We start from the raw sequence: 11799 nt of genomic DNA, 5'->3' as shown, positions 1-11799 counted from the left end.
AAGGCAGATTATTATCTGAACGGTATAGGGTTGGGTAAGGGAGAAATACAAAGAGATCTTGGAGTCCTTGTTCATCAGTCACTGAAGGTGAATGAGCAAGTGCAGCAGGCAGTGAAGAAGGCTAATGGAATGTTGGCCTTTATTACAAAGGGAATTGAGTACAAGAGCAAGGAAATCCTCTTGCATTTGTACAGGGCCCTGGTGAGACTGCACCTGGAGTATTGTATACAGTTTTGGTCTCCAGGGTTAAGGAATGACATCCTGGCTGTAGAGGAAGTGCAGCGTAGATTCACAAGGTTAATTCCTGGGATGTCCGGACTGTCTTACGCAGAGAGGTTAGAGAGACTGGGCTTGTACACGCTGGAATTAAGGAGATTGAGAGGGGATCTGATTGAAACATATAAGATTATTAAGGGATTGGACAAGATAGAGGCAGGAAATATGTTCCAGATGCTGGGAGAGTCCAGTACCAGAGGGCATGGTTTGAGAATAAGGGGTAGGTCATTTAGGACAGAGTTAAGGAAAAACTTCTTCTCCCAGAGAGTTGTGGGGGTCTGGAATGCACTGCCTCGGAAGGTAGTGGAGGCCAATTCTCTGGATGCTTTCAAGAAGGAGCTAGATAGGTATCTTATGGATAGGGGAATCAAGGGATATGGGGACAAGGCAGGAACCGGGTATTGATAGGAATTGACCAGCATTATCTCAAAATTATCTCAAAATGGCGGTGCAGGCTCGAAGGGCTGAATGGTCTACTTCTGCACCTATTGTCTATTGTCAGTGGGAAGTGAGAATTCTCAGTTGTTTGTTTTAGAAAGTGTGTTAAAAGTTAGTGAGGAGATGGGAGCTGGTGATGTGAATATTATTGAAGAAGGGAAAAGTGTAGTTCCTAAATTGAATAAAGAAAATTTAAAGTCTGGATTGGTTTCAGAAGCGGTAACCAGGCTGAAGGAACAATGGCTTGTTAACAAGGTGCCTGTGAATCAATTACAGTTTGTTTTGGAATTTAAAGGTAAACAACTTGCAGATGTTAAACTGAAAACTAATAGAATGAAGGGTCTTGAAGATAAAACTAATGACTTGCTTAAAAATAAAGAATTGTGTGGAAGTTCAGAAGATGGGCTAAGTTTGGAAAACATTGTTGATAAAAGAACTCCTCTATGAAAGGAGTATGCGAAAGCCTATTCCACACTGGTGAGCAAGCTAACCACGTGAGAGTTAAATGGAAAAGAGGCAAAGGTTGACAAAATGCCACTTTAAATAACAGGATCTGGTTTTGAGGGATTTCGACAAAGCATATAAATAATAAAGACAACACCATGGAAGATTGACTGTTGAGTTTAAAAGTAAAGATTAGTATTTGCATAAACTTTTGTAATGTACTACAGAATAATCACACATGTATTGGTTCACCTTTTGTAATATACACTTAAGCTAAGATCACAACTCTTTAGTTTTGTTTTGCTGAAGGAATAAAAATAGGTGGTTATTAAATTGGAGTCTGATGCTACAGGAATTTATTAGGATACAATATATTAAAGGAAGTGATAGTGTACTCGCTGACTGCTTATCTAGAGGCTAAGTTGAATGTATATCTGTATTGCTGTGTAGTTAAAAACTCTTTTGTATTGTGTTAAGATTCCGCAATTCTGTAAGACTCTGTATTAGTTAATTTTCCCCTTTGGTGAAAATTCTTAGAAGGATGGGGGTGTTACGAAGGATGAACAACTTTGATGGGCAGAAGGGTGCAGAGTCGCCCATGCCCCCACCTTTGGAGAATCGCAAATCGCTACAATTTCGATGCTGCTAACAAGGAAGTAAGAGAGACAAAAGGAAATCTGCCAGGGCAGTTGTTATTGATAACAGCTCATGAAAGAGAATGAGAGACACACAGCTAAGATGGAACGTCTCCCACTGACAAAAGCCATTGATTTACTGCTATTGTCTTGTGGAGGATTGTTTACTTGGTACTGTTCTATTCATTGAAACCCCTCAGGGGGCAACCAGAGTGGGCTGGTTTGATGGGTTACATCACCCTAACCTGATTAAGACACCCGAGACCCCGTGAGTGGGGATAAAAGTGAGGTCTGGGGTAACACCCCTCAGACGCACCAGGAGAAACGCTAGTGAGCATCAGAACCCCCACGAGACAGGGTGGGAGACCGGAGACCGAACGAAGGGTCGGTAACTTTTAACTCAGTGTTTTGTAGCGAGACCGGTGGGGCTTGTGTGTGTGTCCACCTTTGCCTGGGTGACGAGTCCACCACGTTAGAACAGTCTAGCTAAAGGACGGAGGTAATACGTGAATGGCCACAACAACGACGCATCGATGGATCAAGATTGTAAAGGAAGGTTTGCAAGATAATAGCTGTTACTGTTCACGTTTTCTCTCTTCCAACAATTGAAACACAGCGACAAACTACCGCAACTTGCTTGAACTGAACTGAACTTTATATTTCCATCTGACAATTCATTATCCCCTAGACAACGATAGAGCTTGTTTCATTAGTGATTATTATTATACCTGCACTTTTAGGTTTAGTATTGCTAACGTATATTCTCTGTATATTCGCATTGATATTATTTTGTATATTTTTGCTAATAAATATTGTTGAAAATAGTATCAGCAGACTCCAACGGACACTTCTATCTTTGCTGGTAAGACACCCAGTTACGGGGTACGTAACAGTGGGAAAAGCGAATATGGCTGCATTTTAAGTCACATGCTACAGCCTTCATTCGAGGGATGGATTTTTCTTGGATACACGATCCACATCAATGTGGCATGATTAGAGGTTAGATCCACTGGTTTGAGATTTGCTTGCTATTTGTAGCTCCACGGTAGTTTCACCAGAAGTGCAGCTAATGTTTAATGTCTATGGTGCTACTTTAAACATGCCTTTTTGATCTGGCTTGCCAGCAAGGGTTGTCCACAGCAACTTGATGCCAAGTTGGGCTGCAGGGTCTATTGTGCATCCATCTCGTTTAGTTCCTCATCAACATTTCAGAAACCGGCAAGAAATAAACAGAATTGACAATTAATAGATTCACAATAAGCAACTCAAGATGACAATGCAACTAACTTTTATTGGAAACTTAGCACAAATGCAAGTCTAACGTGGGCAACAGGACATGATGTTTACTTCAGCTTCTTCTTGGGACGCAGATTGTTTGTGTGGCCACACTTGGTTTTGCGACAGTTGGATGCACGAGGATGCAGGCGAGCATAGCACCTGTGGAATAAAGACAAACACTCAACACCCGTAGTGAAAGCGGAGTCCCCACCAGGCCAGCCCACTAAGAAATCAGACTAAACACACAGGAATAGTGCAGCCATCCTGAACATCAGAATTCACCCACTCAGAGGTACTGTCAGCTGTAGAGGCCAGATAAAGAATGATCCTAAGTGACTATACTAATTGATCAACAGTATAGCCAAAGTCATTAAAGGTAGATCAGAGTAAACCGTAATGAAAATTTAGGAACTGTAGTACAGCCAAGAGATAAGTCCAAAATGTCAGGGCAGGAAATCAATTTTTCTCTCAAGACCAAATTCACGAGCAGGCAGAATCTGTCACTTAAGAAAATCTCTTAAGAATAAAGCTCAGTTCAAGGAACTGTGACAGAAGCAGATTCAACATAAACTGAAAGTGTTTCAAGAAAAAAGCCACATTTGTTCTATTAAAAATTAGAATTAGGATAATTTCCCTAAAGTAATCAAGCCTGGGTTGAGGGGCGGTGAAACCTAAAACAAGAGTGTAAATGGGAAAAAAAAATCAGGCTAGCCATGGCCTTACTGAACAGAACTGAATAAACTGTTCCCTATTGAACATGCATGAACAGACCTTCCCTGCCCTGATAGCAGGGGCTCACACACAACCCATAACTGACTTCTGACACTTACTTGCGACAGATCATCTTGTCACAGTTGTATTTCTGAGCAAGGACTCGCAGAGAGGGGTCCAGGGCCCCACCTCTCAGACGCAGCACCAGATGCAGAGTGGACTCTGGAAGTCAAGACACAGGCAGGTCAGGTTCAACTGTAAACAAAACAATCCGCAGTCCCACCCACGATCCCCCCCCCCCCCCCCCAGCCACTAAACCAGAGCAAAAATGAGTACACACTTCAACTGGATCCCCAGAGAACCCACCTTTCTGGATGTTGTAGTCGGAAAGGGTACGGCCATCCTCTAGCTGCTTTCCAGCAAAGATCAAACGCTGCTGGTCAGGAGGAATCCCTGCAACACAAGATGGGGTTAGCAAGAGTCGTCCAATACACTTACCCTTCCGACAGCCTGCCTACAGACCCTACCTTTCCACTTCAATATAAACCTACAGTTTTCTCTAATGTCACTGCCAGCTCTGCATAGCCAGTTACCACTGTTTCACCAAGCACTCAAGCCAAATGGTTGAAGCACATGCAGTCTGGTCTCCAGCAGCATGGCTGCCAAAGATGACAGTTGGTGAGTTAATTAGCCAATGAGTTACTCCTAGCGTGTGGACAATGGGTAGAATCTGACAAGATTGTGGAGAGAATTAAAAATGAGATTGTTGTGCTGTTGATCCATCAAATGGGCCAATTTTCCTACTGTATCGATATGTACCTACACCGGTGATCTTACTGTTGATTAAGGCCACTCTGCCCATAATGACAGCCACATTTTTCAAGTGTAGCTTGGCTATTTCTCACAGAAGACAGAGAAACCTTATTCAGCTGGCCCCTCCAACACAACTATTTGCATTCCTCACCCTCCTTGTCCTGGATTTTGGCTTTCACATTTTCAATGGTGTCACTTGGTTCAACCTCAAGGGTGATGGTTTTCCCCGTCAGAGTTTTCACAAAAATCTGCATCTTGACTGAAAATAAAAGAAAGTGAATTGACACTCAAATTTCACACGACAACACACAGACATAGACAGCCCAAACCCGAGGATGCCACTCCAAGCTACGTTCCTCCAATGCAAGAGGAACCATACCCACAAAATCTCATCTATTCATGAGGCACAGTCAAGCACCGACAATTACAATCTACCTTCGTTAAAGTCCTCCTTTTCTACGGTGCCCCACTCACGATGTACCACGCTGCCCAGTAGGGAAGGCACCTGCACCCCGAAGCATTCGCCGAGAATCCGAACAGCAACCCTTCAGTTCCGATCCCGCAAACTGAGCCCTAACTTCCCAAAATAGGCATCATGTCCACGCCTAAAACGCGTCCCCTCGACCTGAGTGTCGTCTCCTATAAAGGCCCGATCCTGGGCCTCCTCCCTCTCCCACTCTCGGGCCTCCCTCCTTCCCTCATCCTCCCCGGCCCTGATTCTCATTTCTCGCCCCTTCAAATGCCCGAGGGAAGTCTTCTCCTTCCCTCGCGGCCGAGTACGAAGTCCGGGCCGGCATTTCCTATCCCCCAGGCCCCAAGCCTCTCCCTGCCCCCCACAGGCCCACACCGAGACCGAGGCCCGGATATTCGCCATCCTTGCCGGATCCCATCCTTCCCTTCCCCTACTTTCCTGCTCCCTCGCTCCGCCCCAGCCGCACAATCCCAGGACCCGTCGCCCTCCCGTTTCCTTCCCTCTCCCCGACCCGACCCGCTTCACCCACCCGCCCCACAGCAGCTCCAACACTGAAAGGGAGAAGACGCACACCGTAGGCGGAAATAGCTTCGGCGCCCGTGGTATTATTGCGTCATTTCCTCTGAAATAAGGACGTCCCGTGGAGGTTGCCATCTTTGAGGCTGGCACGTTCAATAACGCCAGTCTGTGGGTGTCCGCTCCCCGCCGCGGCTCCTGCTAGCGCCCTTAGGTGCGGGGTGCGCTCCGTTTCTTCCTCCCTGGTGCGTGTTTCGTGCCTGGGGTCATTGAGGAGATTAAGAGATAAAAAGGACGGCTGAGTTTTGGGAGAGAACCAGCTACCATTTTTACTCACAGATGAAGCAAGTTTGTGCTGAGGAACTTTGACATACTTTTCAGCAAATTCATGGAACAGATAAACCGGGAAAATAGGCGCATTGACGGTGCATTTTAATAGGGATTTAGTGTGAATTGTACACTTTGAGAAGTGATATAAGTCCATAAGATATAGGAGCAGAATTAGGCCATTTGGCCCATCGAGTCTGCTCTGCCATTTAATCAAGGCTGATCCAATTTTCCTCTCAGCCCCAATCTCCTGCCTTCTCCCCGTATCTCTTCAAGCCCTGATTAATCAAGGACCTATCAATCTCTGTCTTAAACATACATAAAGAACTCGCCTCCACAGCTGCCTGTGGCAATAAATTCCACAGATTCACCACCCTCTGGCTAAAGAAATTCCTCCTCATCTCCGTTCTAGAAGGACTCCCTCTCCCGAGGCTGCGGGAACTCTGGGTTCTTTTATCTTTTTCCTGGGAAATTATCTGCAAAAACTAATTGAAATGAAGGGTCTCAGCCTGGAGCATCAACTCTTTATTCCTTCTCGTAGATGCTGCCTGACCTGCTGAGTTCCTCCAGTGTTTTGTGCGTGTTACTCTCATTCTCCTCTGCCTCATCTACCTATCACCCCGTCATGTGGACCCAACCTGCACCGGCCAGCTCTTGCTCCATCCCTTCCCTCTGCTACCTCTACTCTTCCAATCCAGATGAAGATTCAACTCTCTGTCTGCCTCCACAGAGGCTGCCTGACCTGCTGAGTTCCTCCAGCATTTTCTGCGTTGCAGCATAATTAGCAGGTCAGGTTTGCTCACAAGCAAAAGTCACCTTCACAACTACGTTGGTCCACAGTGACTGCTTCCGGCTCTGAGTTCCTTCACAATAATTCCAATTTAAATCTCTCCCCTTGATTTGAGATCTTCCCATGATTATAGTTTGGCATTTCTCAAATTACTGTTCAAGTTTATTGTCCTTGGACCATACACATGTGTGCAACCATGTTTGTGAGGCCAAGGTGCAAAATGCAACATATATTTGTTCTTTATCCTTTTCGGGGTGGATGGGTTTTGTTGAAGACCCTGACCTGGAGTCACACTCAACTTCAGTCCTCTTCCTCTCTCTCCCCCCACTTCCCCCTCCCCTCCCCCTCTCTTACCCTCCCCTCCCCCTCCTCTCCCCGTCTCCTCTCTCCCCCTCTCCCTCCCTCTCCCCTCCCCTCCCCCTCCTCTCCCCATCTCCTCTCTCCCCCTCTCCCTCCCTCTCCCCTCCCCCTCTCTCCTCCTCTCCCTGTCTCTTCTCTCCCCCTCCCTCTCCCCTCCTTCTCCCCTCCCTCTCTCCCTCCCTCTCCTCCTCCCTCTTCCTCTCCCCCTCTCTCCCTCTCCCCCTCTCCTCTCTCTCCCTCCTCTCCCCATCTCTCAAAAAAAAAGCGACACAACACATCAGTGGGTTGTTTTGTTCTATCTGTAAGGGTGACGCCTCTTTTCCCTTTCTTAGGGACAGAGAGCGAGCCTGTGACATGTCGAACTGTCGGGTGAGTGATTAGCTTTTGTCGTACCGCAGATCATAGTCTCTACCGACGGGTGGGGGGTGCTGGGGCTTTTTTATGGAGGTGGGGAGGGGGAGAGGACCGTTGATTAACTACTGCCTGTGCGGGGAGTAGGGGGTCATCGGGGTTCTCGCGTTTGAACGTCCCTCATTCTTTGGGCACTATTCAGTTTCTGTGAAGAACAAGAATTTCAGGTTGTGCATTTCTCTGATAGTGAATGGAACTATTGAACTATACGGTCACACACAGCGCACATTAATATTAGCACATAGCCTGAAGATAGACGGGTTGATAGGAAGTCCAAGTGCATGATTATGAAAGACAGTATACTTATGTTACTGGCACTGTCATGATGAAACAAATATATATATGTGAAGCTATAGAAGGTGAAAAGTGACCAGGGCAGTGTCTGTGAGATGGCGAGTTGTGGGGGTGCGGCTGAGCGTTCAGACGCGTGTGCTGGCTGGCAGCAGCGGGTGAAGAAGCTGTTACCCAGCCAGACGGTTCTGGTTTTCAAGTTGCGATACCTTCTACCTCTCAGCCAGAGGTCAAAGAGATTGCGGGAAGGGTAAGTGGCGTCTTTATTGCTGGAGCCAAGCATAATGCTGCTCTTCTTTAAACACAGTGTGTTCTGTTATATGGTGTATATTCTTGTCCCATCCAAGTGCACGCTGCGTGCCCCTAATCTAAAGACAGGAGATGCTAGAGGAACTCAGCAAGCCAGGCAGCAAACACCTGTGCAAGGAGAAACCAGTCACAATTCAGGAGATGCTGGAGGAACTCACTAAGTGGGTCAGGCAGCATCCGCGGAGGATAATCGGCATTTCAGGTTGAACCCCGTCATCGATGAAGGATCCTGAAACGTCGACTGTCCATTTTCCTTCCACGGATGCCGCCTGACCCGCTGAGCTCCTCCAGCATCTCGCAGGTTGCTCCGGGTAGCGTTTCTGGTTGAGGGCTCTTCCGAGCAACAGGTTAGTCTAGGTGCTGGAAAGGGCGAGGTGGAAAATTTCTCTCCCACGGCGGAGGGAATAGAGCAGTCATTCTTCTTCGTCAGTGTAATGTGTTGATGATGTCTACGTCATGTTGTGTCTACGCCTCTGCACAAAAACAAACGGGGGAAGAAAAGGGAGTTATTTAATGTTGGAGAATTCATTATTAAGCCGTGCAGGCTAGAACGTGCCCAGGCAGAAGGCGAGGTATCATGTTGTGTGTTGCTCAAGGGTTCCAACATCCTGCAGAATCTCTGGTGACTCAGAGTACAGGGGATTGCTCTTCAAGCTTGCATTGGGACTTGTAAGAGTGCAGGAGGCCACAGAGAGGTCAGAGCAGTCTGCTCAATCTTTCCTGATCTGACCTGTGGCTCCATTTCACCATTTCTCTCCTCTCCGACTTCTACGGAACACATCCTTTCTTCCTTTTAGATGCCAAGGACCACAAGAACTGGTGACTCTTAGAAGCAAACAACTCTTGGTTGCTTCAAGTTGTTCTTTCCGTCCAATCCTGTTCATCTGTTTCTCTTCCCAGCCTCGTCGCTTGTCATGTTTTCACTCTCCCTTCTCACCTTTCCCTCAGCAGCCTCCCAGCACAGTTCCCACAGCTTCATCTCAGCCATGAATTTCAAGCTCATCGCTAATCAAATTAGAGAGCAGGCCATTCTAGATTGGGTATTGAGCAATGAGGAAGGGTTAGTTAGCAATCTTGTCGTGCGAGGCCCCTTGGGTAAGAGTGACCATAATATGGTGGAATTCTTCATTAAGATGGAGAGTGACATAGTTAATTCAGAAACAAAGGTTCTGAACTTAAAGAAGGGTAACTTTGAAGGTATGAGACGTGAATTAGCTAAGATAGACTGGCAAATGATACTTAAAGGGTTGACGGTGGATATGCAATGGCAAGCTTTTAAAGATCGCATGGATGAACTACAACAAGTGTTCATCCAGTTTGGCAAAAGAATAAACCAGGGAAGGTAGTGCACCCGTGGCTGACAAGGGAAATTAGGGATAGTATCAAGTCCAAAGAAGAAACATACAAATTAGCTGGAAAAAATGGCACACCTGAGGACTGGGAGAAATTCAGAGTCCAGCAGAGGAGGACAAAGGGCTTAATTAGGAAAGGGAAAAAAGATTATGAGAGAAAGCTGGCAGGGAACATAAAAACTGACTGTAAAAGCTTTTATAGATATGTGAAAAGAAAAAGATTGGTCAAGACAAATGTAGGTCCCTTACAGTCAGAAACAGGTGAATTGATCATAGGGAACAAGGACATGGCAGATCAATTGAATAACTACTTTGGTTCTGTCTTCACAAAGGAGGACATAAATAATCTTCTGAAATAGTAGGGGACCGAGGGTCTAGTGAGATGGAAGAACTGAGGGAAATACATGTTAGTAGGGAAGTGGTGTTAGGTAAATTGAAGGGATTAAAGGCAGATAAATCCCCAGGGCCAGATGGTCTGCATCCCAGAGTGCTTAAGGAAGTAGCCCAAGAAATAGTGGATGCATTAGTGATAATTTTTCAAAACTCCTTAGATTCTGGATTAGTTCCTGAGGATTGGAGGGTGGCTAATGTAACCCCACTTTTTAAAAAAGGAGGGAGAGAAAAACCGGGGAATTATAGACTGGTTAGCCTGACATCGGTGGTGGGGAAAATGGTAGAGTCGGTTATCAAAGATGTGATAACAGCACATTTGGAAAGAGGTGAAATCATTGGACAAAGTCAGCATGGATTTGTGAAAGGAAAATCATGTCTGACGAATCTTATAGAATTTTTTGAAGATGTAACTAATAGAGTGGATGGGGAGAGCCAGTGGATGTGGTATATTTAGATTTTCAAAAGGCTTTTGACAAGGTCCCACACAGGAGATTAGTGTGCAAACTTAAAGCACACGGTATTGGGGGTATGGTATTGATGTGGATAGAGAATTGGTTGGCAGACAGGAAGCAAAGAGTGGGAGTAAACAGGACCTTTTCAGAATGGCAGGCAGTGACTAGTGGGGTACCGCAAGGCTCAGTGCTGGGACCCCAGTTGTTTACAATATATATTAATGATTTAGACGAGGGAATTAAATGCAGCATCTCCAAGTTTGCGGATGACATGAAGCTGGGCGGCGGTGTTAGCTGTGAGGAGGATGCTAAGAGGATGCAGGGTGACTTGGATAGGTTAGGTGAGTGGGCAAATTCATGGCAGATGGAATTTAATGTGGATAAATGTGAGGTTATCCACTTCGGTTGCAAGAACAGGAAAACAGATTATTACCTGAATGGTGGCCGATTAGGAAAAAGGGAGGTGCAACGAGACCTGGGTATCATTGTACACCAGTCATTGAAGGTGGGCATGCAGGTACAGCAGGTGGTGAAAAAGGCAAATGGTATGTTGGCATTCATAGCAAAAGGATTTGACTACAGGAGCAAGGAGGTTCTACTGCAGTTGTACAAGGCCTTGGTGAGACTGCACCTAGAATATTGTGTGCAGTTTTGGTCTCCTGATCTGAGGAAAGACATTCTTGCCATAGAGGGAGTACAGAGAAGGTTCACCAGATTGATTCCTGGGATGGCAGGACTTTCATATGAAGAAAGACTGGATCGACTAGGCTTATATTCACTGGAATTTAGAAGATTGAGGGGGGATCTTATTGAAACGTATAAAATTCTAAAGGGATTGGACAGGCTAGATGCAGGAAGATTGTTTCCGATGTTGGGGAAGTCCAGAACGAGGGGTCACAGTTTAAGGATAAAGGGGAAGCCTTTTAGGACCGAGATGAGGAAAAACTTCTTCACACAGAGAGTGGTGAATGTGTGGAATTCTCTGCCACAGGAAACAGTTGAGGTCGGTTCATTGGCTATATTTAAGAGGAAGTTAGATATGGTCCTTGTGGCTAAAGGGATCAGGGAGTATGGAGAGAAAGCAGGTACAGGGTTCTGAGTTGGATGATCAGCCATGATCATACTGAATGGCGGTGCAGGCTCGAAGGGCCGAATGGCCTACTCCTGCACCTATTTTCTATGTTTCTATAAGCTCAACGTGGCTTTTTCTTGGCTGTAGAAGGACAGATCTGTGTCTCATGGAACTGGGGTCCGTGCAAAGTAGAAGAAGATTTGGGGGAATAGATGAAAAGGACACATTCCCATTCAGACTCATTTATTCATCCAAACCAACTGTGAGACGTGTCATTTGCGTTAACAGCCACCACAAATCGATCCTAAGGGTAGTGTCACCACACCTTCTGGTGCCCACAACACTCAATGACAAAACAACAACAGGAAAACAAGCCAGTTTCCACCCACCGCCCATTCTCACACGCGCGCAGAGACCACCGGGCCTCCAGCCTCCAATGGACTTGCTGACTCACAGATA

At 46.1% G+C, this 11799-nt stretch overlaps 1 protein-coding gene across 2 annotated transcripts; it reads right to left on the bottom strand.

The window, feature by feature from the left end:
- Positions 1-3064: 3064 nt before the first annotated feature.
- uba52 (ubiquitin A-52 residue ribosomal protein fusion product 1) lies at positions 3065-5685 on the bottom strand. 2 transcript variants are annotated; one of them, XM_073068454.1, is made up of 5 exons: positions 5597-5685; positions 4747-4854; positions 4149-4235; positions 3902-4004; positions 3065-3230 (listed from the first exon to the last, which is right to left on the bottom strand). In XM_073068454.1, the coding sequence occupies exons 2-5, from the start codon at positions 4847-4849 to the stop codon at positions 3137-3139; spliced, it is 387 nt and encodes a 128-aa protein (XP_072924555.1). In that variant the 5' UTR covers positions 4850-4854; positions 5597-5685; the 3' UTR covers positions 3065-3136. The 2 variants fall into 2 exon arrangements, with proteins under 2 accessions (XP_072924555.1, XP_072924556.1); XM_073068455.1 differs by lacking the exon at positions 5597-5685 and adding an exon at positions 5031-5468.
- Positions 5686-11799: the final 6114 nt, after the last annotated feature.

The sequence above is a fragment of the Hemitrygon akajei genome, chromosome 16, assembly GCF_048418815.1.
Source record: "Hemitrygon akajei chromosome 16, sHemAka1.3, whole genome shotgun sequence".
Classification (NCBI taxonomy): domain Eukaryota; kingdom Metazoa; phylum Chordata; class Chondrichthyes; order Myliobatiformes; family Dasyatidae; genus Hemitrygon; species Hemitrygon akajei.
The sequence above is the reverse complement of the archived record's forward strand: the minus strand, read 5'-3'. Positions and strand labels throughout refer to the sequence as shown.